A 25,806-nucleotide genomic window follows, 5' to 3' on the forward strand; every position below is an offset into this window, starting at 1 on the left:
ATCGCCCTGCTCTAAGACAAACTCTAACCTTAACGAACTTCGAAAGAGTGCCTAAGCTTAACCGGTGAAAGAAACAGCGTCACGCGATTGGCGCGACCAGAAACGTCAGTGGCCAATCAGAGCGCTGAACGCGAACACGGAACTGGAAATCCGTTGGTGAAAGTATTCAGGCGACCCTATCTGCGCCGCCCTTCGCCTCAAATAGATCCGCTATCAGCTCTATCTTTAATCTTTCAAAAATGTTCAGTTGCTATCGCTATCAGCTCTATCTTTAATCTTAATCTTAATCTTTCAAAATGTTCAGTTGCTGTCGCTATCAGCTCTATCTTTAATCTTTCAAAATGTTCAGTTGGTATCGCATGCACTTATCTGTGTTTCACTACACATATGAGTGCATGCCTACCAACTGTCCGCCTGTTTTATTGCAACACTACTATCACCGACATCTAAGAAGGGAGATCCCCCCTTGAATGGCCCTTCTAAGTTTTCTCTCCTCCACACTGTCTGTGGTGCATTTTTTCCTATTGCTAGGTTTTAGTGAGTTTTTCCTTACCTTCGCGTGGGGTATGTCTGGGAGTGTTGCATTTATTTATTTTGCATTTATTTAAAAAGAAAAAAAAATTTACTTTATGGTGTTCTTGTTTTGTTCTTGACTTATTGTGATGTTTTCTTCTTGACTTGTTTAAAGAAGACGTGTTCGGCCCATGTGGACATTAACGTGTGTTGTCGGGCCTTACAAATAAATTTGATTTGATTATGATGTTGTGCATATGACAGAGGTTGGGGTCACAGGGGATAATGTGCTGTTATGTTCCAGGTCCTGGACAGTCACAACCCAACACACTGTTAAAACAAGAAGGATGACGTGAGCTCAAAATGTCTTAGTTGATCCAGGCCTCATTCCTTGCCAATCCTACCCGCCCTCCTCTCCCTCTCAAACAATGCTCTGCTGACATGTCAGGCTGCCCCCCTGATCCTCCAGGCAGGACGCCCAGGCATTTGTAGCCCCCTGACAAAGGTCTCCGAGTGGGTTTGGCGTGGGGTGGGGTGGGGTGGGGTGGTGTGTAAACTACTGCCAGGGGTGGAAGGAGATGTTTTACCCACTGCTTTAATTTAACTCCACTTAAGACTAACTCCACTTTAGACTAACTCCACTTTAGACTAACTCCACTTTAGACTAACTCCACTTTAGACTAACTCCACTTTAACCTAACTCCACTTTAGACTAACTCCACTTTAGACTAACTCCACTTTAAACTAACTCCACTTTAGACTAACTCCACTTTAGACTAACTGCACTTTAGACTAACTCCACTTTAACCTAACTCCACTTCAGACTAACTCCACTTTAGACTAACTCCACTTTAACTCCACTTTAGACTAACTCCACTTTAGACTAACTCCACTTTAGACTAACTGCACTTTAGACTAACTGCACTTTAGACTAACTCCACTTTAAACTAACTCCACTTCAGACTAACTCCACTTTAGACTAACTCCACTTTAGACTAACTCCACTTTAGACTAACTCCACTTTAGACTAACTCCACTTTAGACTAACTGCACTTTAACCTAACTCCACTTTAGACTAACTCCACTTTAGACTAACTCCACTTTAACCTAACTCCACTTTAGACTAACTCCACTTTAGACTAACTCCACTTTAACCTAACTCCACTTTAGACTAACTCCACTTTAACCTAACTCCACTTTAGACTAACTCCACTTTAATCTAACTCCACTTTAGACTAACTCCACTTTAGACTAACTCCACTTTAGACTAACTCCACTTTAGACTAACTGCACTTTAACCTAACTCCACTTTAGACTAACTCCACTTTAGACTAACTCCACTTTAGACTAACTCCACTTTAACCTAACTCCACTTTAACCTAACTCCACTTTAGACTAACTGCACTTTAACCTAACTCCACTTTAACCTAACTCCACTTTAGACTAACTCCACTTTAGACTAACTCCACTTTAACCTAACTCCACTTTAGACTAACTCCACTTTAGACTAACTCCACTTTAGACTAACTCCACTTTAAACTAACTCCACTTTAGACTAACTCCACATTAGTCTAACTCCACCTTAAACTAACTTTAACTAAAACATTCCTTTCATCCTATGTGAAATACATTTTACACAAGGAATATATATTTAGTTTGAACATTATTTAACATTAAAGTGTAAATCCACAAGATCCAAATTTCTGTTTATTTTTTGCGACATCTACTGGTGACAAACGATCAATGCTTTCCATCTGGAAAGGTGAATAACTGAAACCAGTTCCATGGTAAATGTATGATCTACACTGATCCCTCATCTTCCAGGAAGAACGGTGTCTGGACTGTCTTACAATCTTTAAAAAGCTTTATTAGAGGGAACATGCAGATATTGAACACAAGTCGCTTTACGTTTATTGTACAAGGGGTGTGGGCATAAGAAGTACAAAGGAATCAAAAGTGTGAAAACATGACGGGCACATGATATATCACTATGTCGATGCTAATAATTGTCCAAGTCTTCTGGAAGGGAGAGGGACATGTTACTCTTCTTCCTCTTTTTCCGTGTGGCTGATGGAGGCGTTCCGTGACGACGTGACCGACTGAGTGGCTGAGTGAGTGAATGATAGTCTGTGTCTCCTCGTCAAGAGATGGTGCAACATGCTGGTCTCGCTGTGCTACTCCTGGTCCTTCTCCTCTCCGTGGGTGATGATGTGGACCAGGTGCTACTCCTGGTCCTTCTCCTCTCCGTGGGTGATGATGTGGACCAGGTGCTACTCCTGGTCCTTCTCCTCTCCGTGGGTGATGATGTGGACCAGGTGCTACTCCTGGTCCTTCTCCTCTCCGTGGGTGATGATGTGGACCAGGTGCTACTCCTGGTCCTTCTCCTCTCCGTGGGTGATGATGTGGACCAGGTGCTACTCCTGGTCCTTCTCCTCTCCGTGGGTGATGATGTGGACCAGGTGCTACTCCTGGTCCTTCTCCTCTCCGTGGGTGATGATGTGGACCAGGTGCTACTCCTGGTCCTTCTCCTCTCCGTGGGTGATGATGTGGACCAGGTTCTTGTAATCTAGGTTTCCTGACACGTCTGGGGGAAAGGCGGTGAACATCTGCTCCATCTAACCAAAAACACACAGGGTTTCCAGGTCAGATAGAATGTGCTGTAGGCTACAACAACAGGTTAGGGTTAGGTCAACAGGTCAGTGTAAGCTAGCCTAGCTCAGCACAAATGAATGGAAATGGATACGGACCACTTGCCTATAGCTTAAAACACCAGGAGAGGTGTTTTTGGCCAACAGCTAGGCTAGTTGGTCCGTATTCGCTTCCATTCATTTGTGCTAAGCTAGGCTAGCTTGCAGCCGGATAGCTTTCTACTGAACGCACAGAGAGGAAACTGGTATCCTCTTGTCTGACTCTGGAGAAGACGGTAAGAACATTTCCCATAATGTTGGTATGTTCCTTTATGATATGGAGTCCAGCCATGATGTTACAAATGCAATAAAATAAACTTGTATCTTTATAACTTCACTGCTAATGGCAGTGTGCCATTCAGCTCCATTGTATTGGAGTGATGGCAAATATATCTCTACTGCACATATCTCTACTGCACATAATCTCTACTGCAGACATCTCTACTGCAGGTATCTATACTGCAAACATCTCTACTGCACATAGTCTCTACTGCAGACATCTCTACTGCAGGTATCTATACTGCAAACATCTCTACTGCACATAGTCTCTACTGCAGACATCTCTACTGCAGACATCTCTACTGCAGACATCTCTACTGCAGACATCTCTACTGCAGACATCTCTACTGCAAGTATCTCTACTGCAAACATCTCTACTGCAGACATCTCTACTGCAGACATCTCTACTGCAGACATCTCTACTGCAGACATCTCTACTGCAAGTATCTCTACTGCAGACATCTCTACTGCAGACATCTCTACTGCAGACATCTCTACTGCAAGTATCTCTACTGCAAACATCTCTACTGCAGACATCTCTACTGCAAACATCTCTACTGCAAGTATCTCTACTGCAAACATCTCTACTGCAGACATCTCTACTGCAGACATCTCTACTGCAGACATCTCTACTGCAAACATCTCTACTGCAGACATCTCTACTGCAGACATCTCTACTGCAAACATCTCTACTGCAGACATCTCTACTGCAGACATCTCTACTGCAGACATCTCTACTGCAGACATCTCTACTGCAAACATCTCTACTGCAGACATCTCTACTGCAGGTATCTCTACTGCAGACATCTCTACTGCAGACATCTCTACTGCAGGTATCTCTACTGCAGACATCTCTACTGCAGACATCTCTACTGCAGACATCTCTACAGCAGGTATCTCTACTGCAAACATCTCTACTGCAGACATCTCTACTGCAAACATCTCTACAGCAGGTATCTCTACTGCAGACATCTCTACTGCAAACATCTCTACAGCAGGTATCTCTACTGCAGACATCTCTACTGCAGACATCTCTACTGCAAACATCTCTACAGCAGGTATCTCTACTGCAAACATCTCTACTGCAGACATCTCTACTGCAAACATCTCTACAGCAGGTATCTCTACTGCAGACATCTCTACTGCAAACATCTCTACAGCAGGTATCTCTACTGCAGACATCTCTACTGCAGACATCTCTACTGCAGACATCTCTACTGCAGACATCTCTACTGCAGGTATCTCTACTGCAGGTATCTACTGCAAACATCTCTACTGCAAACATCTCTACTGCAGATATATCTACTGCAAACATCTCTATGGCAGACATCTCTACAGCAGAAAACTATGTGAATCACACTGAAACAATCTGGATGGATAGATAGCACTCTGGATAAGGGTGAATTATTTATTAAGAATTTTGTGTGAACTGTCGACCTATAAGTAAAGTGTCATATTTTCTTATAGTTGTATCTGATGTGGGTGTAGAGCGTGTTGTCAGGTGTCAGACATGGTTTGTCCCACACACAGAGCGAGGTGGTGCGATAGTGACAATACAGTGGTGCTCTAAACAGTCGCTTACCTCTTCTGGTGTGAATCGGTCTGCTTGCGTCGTCAGCATCTGTGTGACACTGGACAGTGAGGAGAATACGTCACTTGGTATGACTGGACCCATGATACAAATGTAACAGTGAGTCTGTCACAGGGGGCAGTAGCCTGCCAATGAGGTGCCTGGTGTAGGTCACGTGACACATTGCAGGAAATTAAATCAACTTGGTTAGTCTCCCTTTGAAAGGCCTACTGATACCAGCTCAAGTAATACTGATACCAGCTCAAACTCACTATCAAAACTCCTTCCAATCAACCTGACTCAGAATCGACCATGCAAGTGGAGTTAGTTTAATGTGGAGTTAGGTTCAAGTGGAGTTAGGTTCAAGTGGAGTTAGGTTCAAATGGAGTTCGTTTAAAGTGGAGTTAGTCTAAAGTGACTCTAAAGTGGAGTTAGTCTAAAGTGGATTTAGGTTAAGGTGGAGTTAGTCTAAAAGACAAGTGGAATTAGGTTAAAGTGGAGTTAAGTCAAGTCAAGTCAAGTCAAGAGTTTTATTTGTCACAGCATACAAGTATACAATGAAATGCGGGTGGTCTTGCCCGCAACGATGTGCAATACAGTAGTACAACATATAATGGAATCCAATAAACAACATTGTGCAATAAACAGGTAACATAGTGGGACATCACGGTATTTGTACATAGTTATTTACAGAGCATGAAGGACATGCTAGGTCCCTTGGTAGTGCAATACACTGTTACTATACTATTTTTAAAGTGACCTTTCCTTTGTGGCCATAAGTGTGGGCGTGTGCAGCATGAGTGAGTGCTTTCTCATGTTAAAGTGGCTGCTAGTGTGCGAGCGTGCACAGCGTGCGTGTCGTGTGTGTGCTAATGTGTGCTTGTGTGTGGAGAGTTCAGTGTTCATTGTTCAAGGCTCTGATGGCCTGGGGGAAGAAGCTGAGCCGAAGCCTCTCTGTCCTAGTAGCTGGTGTTCGCAGGTGTCTGCCTGACCTCAGCAGCTGGAACAGGCTGTTATTGGGGTGGTGAGGGTCTTTCATTATTCTGCAGGCTCTGGATTTGCACCTCTTGTTGTATAGAACCTGCAGGGGAGGTAGTGCAATACCCGTGGTACGCTCGGCAGAGCGCACCACTCTCTGTAGGGCCTTCTTGTCCTGTGCCGTGCTGTTTCCATACCAGGCAGTGATGTTTCCAGTCAAGATGCTCTCTACAGCTCCGGAGTAGAAGGACTGGAGTATCTTCCCCGATACTCTGAACTTCCTTAACTGTCTCAGGTGGTAGAGGCGCTGCTTCGCCTTTTTTACGACTGTGTCTATGTGTGTTGACCATGTCAGATCCTCTGAGATGTGGACCCCCAGGTACTTAAAGCTGCTCACCCTGTCCACGGTGGCCCCGTTTATCCTCAGTGGTGTGTGTGTCTCCTGCTGTCCTCTCCTATAATCCATGATCAGCTCCTTGGTTTTACCAATGTTCAGGAGCAGGCTGTTGTCCTGGCACCAGCGTTCCAGTACCTCAACCTCCTCCCGGTAGGCCTTCTCGTCGTTGTCCGAGATCAGCCCCACCACCATCGTGTCGTCTGCAAACTTCACTATGGAGTTGGAGCTGAACTTGGCCACACAGTCGTGTGTGTATAGTGAGTACAGCAGGGGGCTCAGAACACAGCCCTGGGGGGACCCGATGCTCAGGGTGATGGTGTTGGAGGTCTGACCCCCCACCCTGACCGCCTGGGGTCTTTCACTCAGAAAGTCCAGTATCCAGGCGCTCAGAGCGGAGCTCAGACCCAGCTCGATCAGCTTGTCCACCAGTCTGGTGGGGACTATGGTGTTGAACGCTGAGCTGTAGTCAATGAACAACAGTCTCAGGTGAGAGAGGGTGCTGTGCAGTACTTGGGAGACCGCATCGTCAGTGGACCTGTTTGGCCTGTATGCAAATTGCATAGGGTCCATATCACTGGGGAGGGAGGCACAAATGTGATCCTTGACCAGCCTCTCGAAACATTTCATGGCCACAGAGGTGAGTGCCACCGGTCTGTAGTCATTGAGACCTGCTGGGGAGGGTTTCTTTGGTACCGGGATAATGGTAGACATCTTGAAGCAGGCAGGGACCACTGACTCCTTCAGGGATCGATTAAATATGGTGGTGAACACAGGGGCTAGCTGGTTAGCACAGGACCTAAGTATGCGTCCTGTTATTCCATCTGGGCCAGCCGCCTTCCTGGTGTTCACCTGCATAAATGCTCTTCTCACACTGTGTACCGTCAATGAGAGAGCGTCCCCGCCCCCCCGCGGATGCCCCCCCCCCTCCACAACAGCCGGCGCACCAGTGACGTCACTAGCCGTTGAGCTAGCAGCGCCACTGTTTGCACCAAACCGCGCGTAGAAGGTGTTGAGCTGGTCCGCAAGGGAGGCGTCGTCGCTCCCCATTGAGGGGGCGCTGACTTTGTAGTCAGTTATAGTCCTCAGTCCCTGCCATAAGCCTCTTGTGTCATTCTGTGCCATTTGTGCCTCCATCTTGTCGGCATACGTCCTCTTAGCAAGTTTAACAGCCTTGCGCAGAGTGTAGACTGTTGTCTTGTACTCTTCCATGTTTCCTGACTCTCTGCCAAGGTTATAAGCAGTGGTGCGAGAGTTCAGAGCTGCTCTGATAGTACTGTCCACCCATGGTTTCTGGTTCGGGAACACCCTCGCCTTTTTTGTGGGGACAATACTGTCAGCGAGTGTTGTTATGAAGGACACCACAGTGTCTGTGTACTCGCTGACGTCACTGGTGCTTCTCTCGAACATTCCCCAGTCGACGTCATCGAGTGCGTCCTAAAGCGTGGCCTTTGATTGGTCGGTCCATCTTTTTACCTCACGTGACACGACGGCGTCACGTGATCTATGTTTGTAAGCGGGGACCAACAAGATGGCGGCATGATCCGACGTGTTCGTCGCTCCCGCTAATGGTGGAGCCGGTACAGCCTTGTATCCGGCTCTGAACGGGGTGTAACAGTGGTCGAGTGTATTTCCTCCTCTTGTGGAGCAGACGATGTGCTGAAAGAAAGATGGCATGACTTTTTTCAGATTCGCCTGATTGAAATCCCCGGCCACAATCATGGCCGCGTCTGGATGCTTGATCTGGTGTGTGTTCAGATGGTCGTGTAGTTCCGCTAGCGCCCTGCCGACGTTCGCCTGGGGGGGAATGTACACTGCAGTCATGATTACCGCAGTGAACTCACGTGGAAGATGGAAGGGGCGACATTGGATCGAGAGGTGTTCCATGTCGGCGGAGCATGAACGGGAGAGTATCTGCACTTCCCCGGGGCTAGTCCAGCCGTTGTTGGTCATAAGGCAGAGACCCCCGCCGATGCTCTTCCCGGAGGCCTCTGTACGGTCCGCTCTGAAGATGGTGAAGGAGTTGGAGGGAGAGATGCTGTGATCAGGAGTCACTGGTTTCAGCCCGGTCTCCGTGAAACACAGGATATTGCAGTCCTTCATCTCTCGCTGGAATCGGACCCGTGCTCAAATCATCCATCTTACTCTCTAGCGCAGGGGTTCCCAAACTTTTCAGGCCGGGGCCCAGAAAATAAGGCGTCAGAGAGCCGCGGCCCAATGCACATCGTCTGGCTTTTTTTTTTTTTTTTTTTGTCAGGCGACCGATTTTTTAAGCCAAATATCACTTCAATCCTATTAAGTTAGTTCAAGTTAGTTATTCATTTATATGGGCTAACTTGTTGCAAAATAATAATGATAATAATAATAGCCTCATTAAAATACTATTGTTGCTTCGGTTGTTTTCAGCGTTTTATGTGCATAATCTGTTATTTAGTTTGAAATGTTCGTTGAAATAAGTAGATTTTTTGTTTTTGTTTATTTATTAAGTTAATATAAAACCATATAGTCACATTTTAGAATACAATAGAATAGAATTTTAGAATACAACTAGAAACACTGTCCTGGCCTGCTTCTAAGTTCAGTGGCCTGACAAAAAAAAATTAAATAAAAAAATAAAAAATTATAAAAAAAAAAAAACTGTGTTTTTTTTATTTTTTTTTATTTTTTTTTATTTTTTTTTAAATCATCTCGCGGCCCATCCGTGGCTGCTCGCGGCCCACCTTTGGGTCGCGACCCCAACTTTGGGAACCACTGAGTCTAGCGAACGTGCATTCGCCAGGAAGATAGATGGAATAGCCGGACGGTAAGCAGATCTTCTTAGTCTTAATCTGATCCCGCTCCTCTTCCCTCTGTGTTTCTTCTTTGTCCTGCGGCCGTCTCTGTCTCCCGCGTTTTCTTTGTCCTTTCTGATCTCCGTTGGCCATTCTTGGCATGATAAAGTGTCTCTAAACTCCTCTTTGAGTCCGGAGTTTAGGTCAATAAGTGACTGGCGGTCGTATGACGTCCCCGCCAGTGATGTTTCGATAAAAAAAGTAGTAAAAACAAACATAATAATGAGCAAAACCCACGGCGACTGACTTGGGTCGCGCCATCTGGTAGTTTAATGTAGAGTTAGTCTAAAGTGGAGTTAGTTTAAAGTGGAAGTAGAGTCTGTTGTAAGGTTACTTAGGTTACTACTTACTAGTCCTTCCTCAGTGATCCTTTTCCTTCTGGGTCGAAGACTTTGAACGCGTTGAGGATGGTCTCCTCGGGGTCCGCACCTACAGTACACACATTCACATACAGTAGTGCTTACAGTCACTATATTATCACCTACACACATCCACATAGTGCTTACAGTCACTATATTATCACCTACACACATTCACATAGTGCTTACAGTCACTATATTATCACCTACACACAAGACAGACAGACATGCTTTTGTTTATAGGGTGAGATTTCTTTTTGCTAATGCTTTGTGTTCACCAGTCTTGGCCATGCCTGGCCTTAAACCAGCTGGCACTCATTAGTAATCACGGGCAGTATTTCTACCTGCCCGTTTCTCACATTCCTTGTCGCGCCATTGTCATTGTTTTGTTTTGCAACCTTGTGTTCGGTCACTCACTCTGTTCGCTCCTGTGTTTCCCTGTGAGCCTGTTCCTTATCCCTAGTCCACATTTTTCCAGCACTGCTGAGTTTTATTTCCGGGTTTTACAGTTCGCTTTTGTTTGTAACCGTTTCAATGTGTATCCTTGTTTGCAACTGTTATAGTAAAAGCCCGGTCACTTTCATTCCGTCGTCTCTGCCTCTACTCTCTCTGATCTTGTTCTGCATTTGGGGTCTCCTCATCTACCCTCCACACCGAACCTTCACATATATACATACGAGGGGTAGGGAAATGTACATTAGGAGGGGGTGGGTGGGTGGGACGGAGTTCGGATGTTTACAGGGGCCAGTTTCGAATTGCAGCCTCCCGTAGGTGCTCTTTTAGAGCGGTTTTGAAGGTGGGTAGGGATAAAAAAAATAATTACGGCTGTGGGTAGGGCATTCCACATTGATGTTGCATAATTGCGAAACATGTTTAATCCCTTGTTTGTGCCGAATCTTGGTTGCACATGATTTGTGGAACTCCCTCTGGTGTTGTGGTCGTGGTATTCACTGACCTTTGGGAAGTACCTCGACATGTACATGGGTACCTTAGTGGTGTAGTGTATATTGTAGACCAGGCCCATTGCAAGTTGCTGTACTCTGTTGTCTACTCTAAGCCATCCTAGGTTGTCAAAATGGGCAGGGGTGAGGTGGGTTTTAGGAGTAAGGCCAAGCAGTAGTCTGACCAGTTTGTTTTGTGATGTTTGTAATCTTGTTTTTAGTGCCTTTGAGGTGCTTTGGTACCATGAGGTGCAAGCATAGTCGTAGTACCCTTGAATGAGTGCTCCTGCTAGAGTCTTCAGGGTATTCTTGTTTTCCAGAGAGGAGATCCGGTACAAGAATCTTGTTTGTTGGTTAGTAGTTGTACTACTACTACTACTACTACTACTATTACTATTACTACTACTACTGCTGCTACTATTACTACTACTGCTGCTACATAATTTATTCTGCTACTGCTACTATTATTACAAAGCAGGCTTATAGTCTATTCATATTATTTGGCATTGACCAGCTCACAGCAGTGAGTTCATTCCTAATTCCCGTCATCCATTTTGTCCCGATCCTCACCTTTTAGCTTCTCTCCAAACATGGTGAGGAAGACGGTGAAGTTGATGGGACCAGGAGCCTCCTTCAGCATCTCGTCAATCTCCTCCTGCTTCACATTCAAACGACCTGGAACACAGTGAGCTAAGATTATAGCTGCACTGTAGGATCTACAGGATACTCTGTTTCTGATTCACACATGCTATACACAACATGCTCTACTACAATGCATCAATTCATGTAACGCTATAGGCCTATAGCCTACCTTGCACAAACACTTTTATTTTTTACTTATATGTTTTATGCCTTGTTTAAACTGTGTCTGTTGACTAGTAGCCTACAGGTCATTATTTCACGTTAGCACTATGCTGTATCCTCTCACCAGACTCCCATACAATACAAGTGCTTTAGCCTTCAAAAACCATGACACGTCCTTTTCCAAAACAGGAAGCTTACAGTATAATTAAAAACAAATTATGTATATATGTTGTTAGTGCGCAGCTTCAAATCTTGCATTATGGGCGTTCCAACCAGCATTGGTACTGAACATTTTGTCTACCTTACAGACAGCCAATCATATACCTGGGATGGTACAGTAAAGTGTTAAACCACACCCCCTGTGCCTATATAATGCCTTATCTACAACGTCTACAAACCAGGAACTTCATTAGCGGCAACGACGGTGAGGACAGTGAGGACAGTGAGACATTAGACAGCAGCGTCATAGTTTGACGGCAAAGAATAAGATGAGTATACAGACCCTCAGCCTCCTGTCTAAGAGGCTGCCTCCATCAGCCCAGCTTCCTGTGTAAGAGGCTGCCTCCATCAGCACAGCTTCCTGTCTAAGAGGCTGCCTCCATCAGCCCAGCTTCCTGTCTAAGAGGCTGCCACACCCAGCCCAGCTTCCTGTCTAAGAGGCTGCCTCCATCAGCCCAGCTTTCTGTCTAAGAGGCTGCCACACCCAGCCCAGCTTCCTGTCTAAGAGGCTGCCTCCATCAGCCCAGCTTTCTGTCTAAGAGGCTGCCACACCCAGCCCAGCTTCCTGTCTAAGAGGCTGCCTCCATCAGCCCAGCTTCCTGTCTAAGAGGCTGCCACACCCAGCCCAGCTTCCTGTCTAAGAGGCTGCCTCCATCAGCCCAGCTTCCTGTCTAAAAGGCTGCCTCCATCAGCACAGCTTCCTGTGTAAGAGGCTGCCACACCCAGCCCATCTTCCTGTGTAAGAGGCTGCCTCCATCAGCACAGCTTCCTGTGTAAGAGGCTGCCTCCATCAGCACAGCTTCCTGTCTAAGAGGCTGCCTCTATCAGCACAGCTTCCTGTCTAATTATCAGACAGCTTCCTGTCTAAGAGGCTGCCACCACCAGTCAGAGCGTTCAGCGTGTTAGAACCATAGAAATATCATCAGTTGCCAGCTCTCCTGTTGGTGTGGGGAATTGAACCAGCAACCTTTTTGTTATCGGTAGGCCTCTCTAACAATTGAACACTGATTCTGAGGAAGTCATAGCACTTGCGGACATGAATCAGCTAGCCTAGCTGTTGTGCTATGACTTGTTTACAAGATCCAGTGATAAGTCACCAAATTATTATGTTTTTGTTGATATATTTTGATATATGTTGACATATAGCAACCATTGTTCTTCCATTGCCATGTACAAAACAATGGTTGCTATGTTGGAAGAAAGAGAACTACACAAACATGCTGTGCAAGTCCTCTATTTTCCGAGATAGTACATTTGCATCTACTTGCTTGTCTGAACACAGGTGATGTGATGAAGACATCATTGACATGATGACAACTCACATAGACTATGTAATGATGTCATTACTCTCTGCCACCACAGAACCTGGGCTGCCTGATACACAGACACACACTGTCACTTCACAAACTCACTGCCACTTTACTTTACTGCCATTATTTTAGTTTACATTATATTAGCTTACTGCCATATCTATCATCTCACTGCCACTTTACTTTACTGCCATTATTGTATTATACTGCCATTATTTATTAGTTATACTTACTATGTACCACTGCTGCTAAAAAAAAATATTTGCACTAAGTTCCTTTACCTTCTATATTTATTTCAATCATACATTCTTTTTTTAGCCACTGTTTATACTGTATATATAGTCCTGTATAGTGTATGTACATCATGTCCGATATGTTACTTATGTTTATAGTGTCCTATATGTCACTTTATGTTTATTTATATTAGATCTTTTTTTATATACACCGTGGGAAGGGGGAAACGCAATTTAATTTCTCTGTATGTCTCGCACATTTTGAGAAGGACAATAAAGCTGACTTTGACTTTGATGATGATGTCATGATGATGACAACACACCCAGGGCAGCGAAGGTGTCCCTCAGGTCGTTCTTGTCAATGAAGCCGTCTCTGTTCTGGTCCATGATGGTAAACGCCTGAGATCAACACACAATAACATGAACATGTCAATCAATCAATCAATCAATCAATCAATCAATCAATCAATCAATCAATCAATCAATCAATCAATCAATCAATCAATCAATCAATCAATCATTCAATCAATCAATCAATCAATCAATCAATCAATCAATCAACCAATCAATCAATCAATCCATCCACCCATCTCTTTCTCTGTTTGTGTGTGTCTCAACTCTAACCATATGAAATACTGATTTCATTTGGAATGCAAATATATCCAATCACACATGGCCAGAGGTGGAACACAAACATTCATACAACAATATATAACATTTAGTGCAGTTTTGAGGCACATGTACTTAACTGTAATATGTGTTACTGTACCGGATCTTAAAGGTGGGCTAATATCCTCCTCCTACATGTACCGGATCTTAAAGGTGGGCTAATATCCTCCTACATGTACCGGATCTTAAAGGTGGGCTAATATCCTCCTACATGTACCGGATCTTAAAGGTGGGCTAATATCCTCCCACATGTACCAGAACCCTAACAAAAAGGTGTCACATACAAGATGTGACGTCAATGAAAATTCTGTACTTTCAAAGTTCAACTTCAAATGTGCTATTTCTAAGATTTTCAATTATTTGCGAGGACCATGTACACTCAACCATTATACAAATTTATATTCACCCATTATCAATAAAGCAAACACTGGTATGTGTTCATTTTTAAGGCCCTTATTGGTAAGCTACCTCACACCATTATTGGAATGGAATTTTGGAACCTATGGAACCCGTTCTAGTGACAGTGAGGTTGCTCAGAACAGGGTAAATCTGCATTTTGCTATGATGCCCCTCTAGCTCATGGAATGAACTCCAACAGTCCTTAAAGCTTGAGATTCTCCCCTCTGTTGCAGAGTTTAAAACCTTGATCTCCAACCTTTGTCAATCAAGTTGTACGTGTTTTAAATTATTTGTTATCCTTGCTTTTTGTCTCACCTTGTTGTCTTTTTGTTATGCTGTGTGATTTATATGCTTTTATGCTTATTTCTGTATGTACACTCGGCGTGACTGTAAATGAGGGAAACCTCAGTTGCCTTTCAAGTTTAAATAAATGTTTGAAATTAAATTAAATATCGAACCAAAATTTCACAAACAATGTTTTCAGGGGAGCTCATGTCTTTTCAAAAGCAAAGGAGTTAAACATCAATGACAGGAAGGTGGTCTTTGTTAAGTACATTCAAAGGAGTTAAACATCAATGACAGGAAGGTGGTCTTTGTGTGGTTAAGTACATTCAAAATCAACAACTGTTTCAACTGAATGGGGGACTTTTACTTTAACCAGAGTAGCTCTATTGTTCTCAGGTTGTTTCTACTCTTACTTTATTAATATTAATTAATGGATTACTTTATAATGAGTATCATGCTCACCTCTGACGGTCTTGTACAAATTAATGTGGTTTGGGATTTATTGAGTTAAAGAGTTATGTCACTCTATGTCACTCTTTAACTTTCGAACCAAATGAATTTGTAAAAGACAGTTTATAGTTTACAGTTTATAGTTTGGGGATATGTGTGAGAATGTCAGTATAATAAATCAGCGGTGTGTTTTCTTGGTAATGAATGCCTTTGTTTCCCACCGCGGCCCGGCACACGCGTTTAGATTCACTAGCTCTGTGTGATCCATGCTGTTTAAACGAGAGCCGCGCGGTATTTATAACCCGCCCCGGGCGGCCCGGTCCCCAGGGGTTTCAGGACAGAGGCATCCGGGACACGCGGAGCATCCAGGGCACCGGCGGTAGATCTGCTGCCCTAATCGCTGATGACAAGCCTGGATGTCATGCCATCGTAAGCCCAGCATTCATGACGGGGACATAGGGCAGACAGGTGCACATACTGGGACAATATGAACAATGGAAGATGGAAAGACGGAGAGGGAGAAGAGAGAGAGAGAGAGAGAGAGAGAGAGAGGGAGAGAGAGGGAGGCATGGAGGAAGGATCTGATTAGTTACAAACGGAGTCATTTCAGTCCATCTTTGTTTGTGTTTAGAAGGAGAAATGACTGAGGTCCTTGTTGTGAAACAGTGGTGCTGAGTGTCCAGCGGGTAGCCTGCCCGTATCTTCAGTACCGGCTTCTTCTTCTGGTGCGTTTCAATGGAAGCGGTACACTTGATCACATTCTCCACAGCGCTGAGAGGAGAGCATGTTGTCAGAGCGCTGAGAGGAGAGCATGTTGTCAGACCTCAGAGCGCTGAGAGGAGAGCATGTTGTCAGAGCGCTGAGAGGAGAGCATGTTGTCAGACCTCAGAGCGCTGAGAGGAGAGCATGTTGTCAGACCTCAGAGCGCTGAGAGGAGAGCATGTTGTCAGAGCGCTGAGAGGAGAGCATGTTGTCAGACCTCAGAGCGCTGAGAGGTAAGCCTGTTGTCAGAGCGCTGAGAGGAGAGCATGTTGTCAGACCTCAGAGTGCTGAGAGGAGAGCATGTTGTCAGACCTCAGAGCGCTGAGAGGAGAGCATGTTGTCAGACCTCAGAGTGCTGAGAGGAGAGCATGTTGTCAGACCTCAGAGCGCTGAGAGGAGAGCATGTTGTCAGACCTCAGAGCGCTGAGAGGAGAGCATGTTGTCAGACCTCAGAGCGCTGAGAGGAGAGCATGTTGTCAGAGCGCTGAGAGGAGAGCATGTTGTCAGACCTCAGAGCGCTGAGAGGAGAGCATGTTGTCAGACCTCAGAGTGCTGAGAGGAGAGCATGTTGTCAGAGCGCTGAGAGGAGAGCATGTTGTCAGACCTCAGAGCGCTGAGAGGAGAGCATGTTGTCAGAGTGCTGAGAGGAGAGCATGTTGTCAGACCTCAGAGTGCTGAGAGGAGAGCATGTTGTCAGACCTCAGAGTGCTGAGAGGATGTTGTCAGAGCGCTGAGAGGAGAGCATGTTGTCAGACCTCAGAGTGCTGAGAGGAGAGCATGTTGTCAGACCTCAGAGTGCTGAGAGGATGTTGTCAGAGTGCTGAGAGGAGAGCATGTTGTCAGAGCGCTGAGAGGAGAGCATGTTGTCAGAGTGCTGAGAGGAGAGCATGTTGTCAGAGCGCTGAGAGGAGAGCATGTTGTCAGACCTCAGAGCGCTGAGAGGAGAGCATGTTGTCAGACCTCAGAGTGCTGAGAGGAGAGCATGTTGTCAGACCTCAGAGTGCTGAGAGGAGAGCATGTTGTCAGACCTCAGAGTGCTGAGAGGAGAGCATGTTGTCAGACCTCAGAGCGCTGAGAGGAGAGCATGTTGTCAGACCTCAGAGTGCTGAGAGGAGAGCATGTTGTCAGACCTCAGAGCGCTGAGAGGAGAGCATGTTGTCAGACCTCAGAGCGCTGAGAGGAGAGCATGTTGTCAGACCTCAGAGCGCTGAGAGGAGAGCATGTTGTCAGACCTCAGAGTGCTGAGAGGTAAGCATGTTGTCAGACCTCAGAGCGCTGAGAGGAGAGCATGTTGTCAGACCTCAGAGCGCTGAGAGGAGAGCATGTTGTCAGACCTCAGAGCGCTGAGAGGAGAGCATGTTGTCAGAGCGCTGAGAGGAGAGCATGTTGTCAGACCTCAGAGCGCTGAGAGGAGAGCATGTTGTCAGACCTCAGAGCGCTGAGAGGAGAGCATGTTGTCAGACCTCAGAGCGCTGAGAGCATAAAGTTTAGGTCCTGCGATAGTGCAATACAATGTTAGCTACGGATGAGGCACTGGCTCTTATGTACACTACTATACAATCTACAGTTATACTATATATCTTTATGCTATCTTGCTATATCCATCTATTTACTATACAAGAACCACTCCTGTTCTTTTTTTTAAAGTGACCTTTTCATTGTGTAAAGTGACCTGAGTGTGAGCGTGTGCAGCATGAGTGTGTGTGTGCTCATGTTAAAGTGGCTGTTAGTGTGTGAGCGTATACAGTGTGTGTGTTGTGTGTGTGCTCATGTGTGCTTGTGTGTGGAGAGTTCAGTGTTAAAGACTCTGATGTCCTGGGGGAAGAAGCTGAGCCGAAGTCTCTCTGTCCTAGTTGCTGGTGTGCGCAGGTGTTGGCCTGACCGCAGCAGCTTGAACAGGCTGTTGTTGGGGTGGTGAGGGTCTTTCATTATTCTGCAGGCTCTGGATTTGCACCTCTTGTTATATAAGACCTGCAGGGGTGGTAGTGCAATACCAATAGTACGCTCAGCTGAGCGCACTACTCTCTGTAGGGCCTTCCTGTCCTGTGCCGTGCTGTTTCCATACCAGGCAGTGATGTTTCCAGTCAAGATGCTCTCTACAGCTCCGGAGTAGAAGGAATGGAGTATCTTCCCCGATACTCTGAACTTCCTTAACTGTCTCAGGTGGTAGAGGCGCTGCTTCGCCTTCTTTACGACTGAGTCTATGTGTGTTGTCCATGTCAGGTCTTCTGAGATGTGGACCCCCAGGTACTTAAAGCTGCTCACCCTGTCCACGGTTTATCCACAGTGGTGTGTGTGTCCCCTGCTGTGTTCTCCTAAAATCCACGATCAGCTCCTTGGTTTTACCAATGTTCAGGAGCAGGCTGTTGTCCTGACACCAGCGTGCCAGTACATCAACCTCCTCCCGGTAGGCCTTCTCGTCGTTGTCAGAGATCAGCCCCACCACCACTGTGTCGCCTGCAAACTTCACTAACTCAGAGCAGAGAGATGTATACCCGCTTTAGGGAGCGTAACTACTCCCCTAAGATTCAGCTCGCTCTAAGGCCAGCACCCTAGAACGCCAATCACTTTTAACCAGGAAGCCCACCACTAGCCCTAAGAATGACCAGGTGTACTTCTGCACTAGATACAGTACAGAGGCTCCCGCTATACGGAACATTATCAAACGGAACTGGGACATCATCAAATGTGATGAAACTCTGAAAGAAATATTTCCAGAGCCCCCTGTGCGCTCCTTTAGGAGAGCTCCTACTCTAGGAGACAGACTAGTACACAGCCACTTACCAGCTGAGGAAAGAACCATATGGCTACATAAAGTCCCTAATGGAACGTTTCAGTGTGGCCACTGTAAACAGTGTGACATTGTGGTGAAATGTAAGGGCTTTACCCTTCCTAGAACACAGCAGGCAGGGCTGCCTCAGGGGGTGTGCGAGCAGTGCGGTCGCACAGGGCCTCGCGGGAAGGGGGGCCTCGCAAAATAATTTTTTTTTTTATTTATTTTTATTTTTTTTCGAGGCCCCCCTTCCCGCGAGGCCCTTTTTCATCACAGACCTAAAATCTAGTTTTGCTTATATGCTTATATATTTCACATTAGACACGTTTGTAGAATGTGTCTGACTTGTTCCTGGGTCTGCAGACATACTCACTATTGGAGCTCAGCCTCTGGGGTTCTGCAGCAGACATACTATTGGTTTCAACGAAGGGAGTGGTTTTACTTACATCATGTGTAGTACGCCGGCGTGAGTCAGCTGCGTTTGACTATTTCGCGCGTGCAGCTTTTGACTATTATGCTTAGTTATGCCAGCCAAGACGAAGAAAGAGGTCGGTCATTATCAGTCGGTCGGTCACCAAGGAACGTTGACGAAAGGCCTCTCGCTAGCGGGACAAATGGCCGGAGCCTTGTCATGGTATAGCCATGATGATGTCGGCTAGTAGCTAGCTTAGCTAAAGGCTAACTAGCGTTAGCTAACCTAGAGACAGCGCATACAGCCAAGATGAAGAGGATGGTCGTTTGGCAGATGAACTTCGTCAACTCCACGCGGTTGTCTCCATCCTCTTGGACGTTTGGTGAGTTTTTAACCTATTCTATTAACTCTATTCTATTCCCGCCGTGGACATCTCTCTCTCTCTCTCTCTCTCTGGAGCTAAACTGGCCGACTAGCTGTTGTAGTACTACTAGTAGCTAACGGTGTGTGACCTGGTGTCAGCACCTGTATGTAGCCGCATAGCTTGCTTCTGCGTTAGCTAATGGTTAGCGATAGCCTGGTTGAGCTAACTGTTAGCCAGTTAGCTGTTTAGCTACGACGTTAGCTGCCGGCTGCGCTCGGCTGGGAACGTTCGTTTGATGCTATCAGTTAGCCTTGAGTTAGCTGTTAGCTTGTGCTACGACCATTGACATTAGCCGTGAGAATAGCAGGGGGTTATTTTTGTTCCGCCAGCGAGAGGCCTTTCGTCAACGTGGAGACCTGTGTTGCGGCCTTTCGCCCTGCGTTCCTTGGTGCAGGTAAGATTAATGAAAATCATGACATTACCCCACTCTTCCTTCCTTCCCCTCCCGAATGTTTTGTTAATAACGATGTTTTTTTCCAGGCAAAACATATGTTACTTCACAACATTTGGAGATACGACATGTGCTGTGTGTGAATTCATTGTCTTGGTCGTTTGTGTAGCTTGGGTAGCGTTGGGCCGTTGGCCAAAGCTGTGTGTGGCCTGGTGTCAGTAGCCTACCTGGCTAGCCTTTAGCTGTCGGCCATTGGCTCCTTGCTGCTTTGTTTTCTCTGGTATAGACCCTCTTCTCTTTGGATTTAAGTGTTGATCTTTGTCCTTTTGGATCTATGTATATTCATGTTGCCTTTGTGAAGTTATCTTTTCCTTCTGTTTTGTTCTTTCATTAAAAGTTGAATATCCTTTAGGGGGTCATCTTTGCTTATCTCTCTCATACATGCTCTCTCTCTAACACACATGCTCTCTCTCTCTCTCTCTTTCTAACACACACAGTCTGCCTATGGCGGCCTTTCTCGATGGCTAGGCTGTGCTCGCTGAGTCTGTACCTAGTCAAGGATCTTCAGTCACAGTGCTCAGGTATTCTGCCACTGTGTACTCTCTGTTTAGGGCCAAATAGCATTTCAATTTCTTTCCAATGTGTCTCTCTCTCTGTACACTGTATATTGACTGTAGAACGGGAGCTCTCTCTAAGATTCAAAACTGTGACTATGCTATGGTTAAACATTATATGGATAAACATGCTGACAGTTCCATTTCTTTTACAGCTCTAGGAATCGACCATGCCCCCCTCAATCCTCGAAGAGGGGATAGAGAGAGAGCACTGAACCAATTAGAGAGTCGCTGGATATATAGACTCAAAGCCATGTGTTATCCAGGGATTAATGATACCATAGATATGGTTTCCTTTTTGTAAATATGGGAATATTTTGTGTTGGTGTTTTGCTTTTCTAGTTTAAAAATGTATATGTATATGAAGAGTTATGTCAGTTTTGGACTCTATGTGGGAGGACCTCTGGAGTCTAGAGGCATATACAATTGTGACAATGGGTTCTGCTGAACCGTTTAAGATCTGGGGTTGGTCGCTTTAAAGCATCATTAAAGAAGTGGGGCCTGGCAGACAGCGCTGCATGTGAGTGTGGAGACCCTGAGCAGACTGTTGACCACATCCTGACCATCTCCCCCTATACAAACCACCCTCGGAAGCCAGCCTCTTTGATGTGGGACCAGAGTTAAGGGCATGGCTACAAGATACGGAGTTGGACCTCTGACGTTACACGAATTGTGACAGCTAGACCTCAGGATGACTAGGTGCTCACACCTGAGCTCAATAGGCTTGACTACTGCAACACACTGCTCATCGGGATCCCTAGCAAGAGCATCCAGAAGCTCCAACACATCCAGAACTGTGCTGCTAGGATCCTGATGAGAGTGCGGAAATATGATCACATCACACCCATACTCCATTCCCTCCACTGGCTCCCTGTCTCCTCCAGGTTTGAATACAAGGTCTCCCTCCTCAACCATCAGTGCATCCATAGCAACGCCCCCTCCTATCTAAAAGAGCTTATCGCTCCCCCGACCTCCACCTGCTCCCTCCGCTCTGGACACTCAAACACACTCCAACCCATACACAGGACACACCTCTGCACCATGGGTGACCGGGCCTTTTGCTCAGCTGCTCCTCGGCTGTGGAATGCCCTCCCCGACCATCTGAGAGCACCACAGTCCGTTGAGGTTTTTAAAAGGGGCCTAAAAACATTTCTTTTTAACAAGGCATTTGCCTGAATTATTCTTTTACTTTTATATTTAATTTTTTTATTTTTATGTTCTTCCATTTCATTGTTGTTTTATTCATTTTAATTGTTTTTATTCATTTAACTTTTTATCTTTATCTCCTGTAGCACTTTGAGATTTTCACAAATATAAAGTGCGGTACAAATTGAATTTATTATTATTATTATTATTATTATTATTATTATTATTATTATTATTATTATTATTATTATTATTATTATTATTATTATTATTATTATTATTATTATTATTATTATTATTATTATTATTATTATTATTATTATTATTATTATTATTATTATTATTATTATTATTATTATTATTATTATTATTATTATTATTATTATATTATTATTATTATTATTATTATTATTATTATTATTAATAGAGCAATTAGCACAGCCTCCACCTCGAATATAGCTCAGTTCACCCATTTGTTTGTATAATAATAATAATAATAATAATAATAATAATAATAATAATAATAATAATAATAATAATAATAATAATAATAATAATAATAATAATAATAATAATAATAATAATAATAATAATAATAATACATCTATTTTATATAGCGCTTTTCCAGGTGCTCAAAGACGCTTTACATGGCAAAACAAAACTATGGCAAAACAAAAAAACAGAACAAAAATAATACATGACAAAATAAAATAAAACCGACAGAATTAGAGGTCAAAAGCAAGATTGAAAAGGTGAGTTTTGAGGGCTGATTTAAAAGATGTCAGGGTGTTTGCATCACGGATATGGCTGGGGAGGGCATTCCAGAGGGAGGGGACAGCAGCAGCAAAGGCCCTGTCGCCCCAGTCGTGGGAGGTGTTAGGAGGTTGGCATTTGCAGACCTAAGGCGACGGGTGGGCGTGTGACGGTGGATGCCCTGAAGAAGGCCGATAGAGAGGCCGAAACATGTTGGTGTTTTTTTAATGGTTCTATAATGAACTAAGCGATTTATTAAAGCTTTTTTATATACATGAAGAGTGCCTGGAACTTCCTTATTTTTTTCAACTGGCTCCCCTCATCCAAGAGCACCTTCAAAGAAACACTGGATTCACACCACAAAGACGCTGCAGCCCTCCTTCCTGTTCAAGTATGCTTCAAATCACATTGACTTCTGTCAACGTCTGTCTACTTCTGTTAGCGTCTGTCTACTTCTGTCTACTGCCAATGTCTCAAAATCCAAACCAGTGGTGAAAGGTCTAATGTGTTACAAATCAGATATGATTATAAAAATGGGTGAAGTATTCCTTTAAATATCCACTTGAGAGTGTGTGAAACAGAGAGAGAGACAGTTGGGTGTAAAATACATTCCATTTAAAGTTTTTCCATCATTCATAATCTACCCTTTGTGCACTACACTCAAGAACACAGACTTGGTATTAGATAATATCCATCTACATGATAACGTTGTGTAACTCGCTGACCCGTCTGATTCTCCATATCCTAATATTGACATTTAGTAGTGGGACATGGCACTGGACTGCCGCCAGGGGGAGCTGGTGCGACGTTGGGCTGGTGACGGCAGGTGAGGCAGAGGCTGGCGGAAGGAGGAGCTCAGACAACGAGATGTTCTCTTCGCCGTTTTCCATTGAAGCAAGCAGACGTGTGGAGCAGGAGCTCCCAGTACTAAAGACACACGAAATACGACTCCCGCCACGGTGGGGGATAGTAACGTTGTATGCGATAGTTTAGCTTCCCAGTTAGTGCTTAGGGTACGTTTGAACCAAGAAGAAGACATTCTACTGCCGGAGAGTGCTGTGGATATTGCACACGCTGCGTTTTAGTAAAGTATAGGCGGAAGGCTAGGGGGTCACACTGACCCAAAGCTTAGCTTCAAGTATATAGGCCTAGTAGCACAGTTAGCTCGCACGTTGCTCCACCGTCTCCCAGCCCCGCAGAGGACACCGCAACAGACGTCGCCGGACCGCACCCGCCTCCAGCATTCGCCTAGCCGACAGCCAGTCCAGCTGTCGCCTGCCTAAACGTCCGCCCAGCCAACCCCTTGCTATCACAGGTGACCACCACGGGACCGTTCGACGGCCATCTCGCAGCACGGACATTCGTTGCGGGAGCAGGCCAGCACTCGTTGGTACACTCAAGCCAGGTACTGTTAGCGCTCAGAGCGCTGGAACTTTATCGGCGAACATTCTCCTTTTCGAGAGCATGCCCTCTAAGGGCGAAGTGAATAGATACATTGAACTGGCACGTGCACCAGTGACTAGGGGCGCCCCGACGTTTGTTGTTTTGTGTAATGCCGGCTGTGTTGTGTGGTTAAGGCGTGCAGACCGCACGTGTGTATAATAATAATCATTCCCATTGAGTAGCTCGCGGAGCTCGCCAGTACCCTCTCTCCTCTCCCTGCGGACGAGTGCAAATTATATTAACCCTTCTACACGTGTAAGATCTAAGTGCCATGCATTGTGCCTTGTAGTAATTGCATTCTAATTTATATAAAAGGAGAGGCGTACAAATGGGATCACTGTGTGCGTGTCCATTAATGTGCATTATTGTTTAACCCCTTCCTTTCGATTAATGTACATTACTGCTTAACCCCTTCTTAACACTATGATCGGCGATGACGAGTTAAGACGTCATTCCTAGCCATGCTTATTCTGCCGAAGACGCCGTAACTCGTCTTTGATGTCAATATTTCAAAAATCTGTGATCGAAATCATATTTCCCCTCCGGAGCCCTGAGACACACTGCAAAGCTCCACTCAACTCTCTAGCGGTTCAAGAGCGCCACCTGGTGGCCGATCGGCAGATCGCCAACCGGAAATGACCCTTTGAACCGGTAGTGCTCATCCATATGTGGTCCGGGCACTCGCTATCGTTAGAGAGACTCCGTCTTGACACAGTGAACATCGATCAGTGCAAATAACTCGAAAAAACAACATGATTTGGACGTATATACTATTATACAACCTGGAAATGGATCGGGCATTTCTCCATCCCATAATAGAAAAAATTCTGTTCCGCGCTCATCTGCCAGCGGCGCGAGGAAGCCACGGTAAGATTCAGCGTTATATTCTAACGTGTTCCATATAAACTGCTATGATGAACATATGACCCACTCTGGATGAATCATCTAACGCTGCCCACGGAATTATAAACGATCCCCCGCCCATCCGGTCATCATCAGATGTAGTAACTCCTAGAAGCACATCCAGTTGACATTTTTTATCTCGCACAGATTCCTACCAAACTGTATTTGATCATCAATATAATGCATTTAGGGCTATAAATCACGTTCTGAAGAAAGCTGCAGAAAACGATAAAAACATACTTATACTTTAGACCATATTTTAGTATGAATATGTGAATGAAAAAGTTTAACGTTGCTACACCCTGAACAATACATATAGGACATTGAATGGGCCATAATAATGGCAATTTAGCAATAGAATTTAAAAAGTTATAGCCCTGCAAAGAAGGGGAACTTCTCCATAGACAAATAGAGATGGCGAGGGATGGTAAATTATGAATTTAACCCATGGCGATCAAAGTGTTAACCACGGCCTATGTACCATTGGGACAGGTCTCCGTTCGTCAACAAGGAAAGGTACTGCTTTGGGGAGAAATTATATCATCTATCACTACTGCCACCGGGTGTGGGAGGGTGAGGGAAGTATTAGGGGAAGTGTGGGTGTTTGGGGAATTACTGTGAGTCGCCCTGGAGGGCAAGAAGGACCAGCGCAGCACCCCTAGGTTAGTAAACCCTAGGCCCCATCCGCTCCCTCTGCTAAATCCCAATTTTAATACCCCTACACTACAGTCGGGGACTCAGCCGGACCCAAATCTGCTGTGTTCCCACTACCTGGTGACAGTGCACATCTACTCTCATAAAGTAGGGATAATCCACCCTTCTACACATGGTAGATAAGAAAGATGTTGTACTGGGATTCTGGCAATCTAAGGTGCAAGTTAACGGAACAAAGAGCCAAATAGTGAATCTCTCACCTCCTTGAACTCCTGGATCTGGGCTTGTTCAAACATGGAGAAGACGTTGGAATTTGCCTCCGCCGTCCTCCTCTTGGCTTTCTTGGGCGCCTTTTGACGAGAAGAACGGAGAGGTGATGAAGAGCAGAGGTGGTAAAGAAGAGAATACAGTATGAGAGAGAGAGAGAGAGAGAGAGAGAGAGAGAGAGAGAGAGAGAGAGAGAGAGAGAGAGAGAGAGAGAGAGAGAGAGAGCCTGCACATTTTCGTAGCTCAGCAGAGACATGCTTGTATCATTGTGTTTCTCTGAAAGATCTTCTTAAAAGATAGCAGTCGGAAGCTACGCTACCACCATAATAGCATTCAAAAAGAA

At 45.1% G+C, this 25,806-nt stretch overlaps 1 protein-coding gene across 1 annotated transcript; it reads right to left on the bottom strand.

The window, feature by feature from the left end:
- Positions 1-2,990: 2,990 nt before the first annotated feature.
- LOC311231101 (myosin regulatory light chain 2, ventricular/cardiac muscle isoform) lies at positions 2,991-25,543 on the bottom strand. Its single transcript, XM_084317590.1, has 6 exons — positions 25,457-25,543; positions 13,442-13,517; positions 11,123-11,227; positions 9,603-9,681; positions 5,062-5,110; positions 2,991-3,128 (listed from the first exon to the last, which is right to left on the bottom strand). The coding sequence occupies exons 1-6, from the start codon at positions 25,490-25,492 to the stop codon at positions 3,024-3,026; spliced, it is 450 nt and encodes a 149-aa protein (XP_084173716.1). The 5' UTR covers positions 25,493-25,543; the 3' UTR covers positions 2,991-3,023.
- Between the last annotated feature and the right edge of the window lie 263 nt (positions 25,544-25,806).

This window comes from Notolepis coatsorum, assembly GCF_963971535.1.
Source record: "Notolepis coatsorum genome assembly, chromosome: 6".
Lineage (NCBI taxonomy): Eukaryota > Metazoa > Chordata > Actinopteri > Aulopiformes > Paralepididae > Notolepis > Notolepis coatsorum.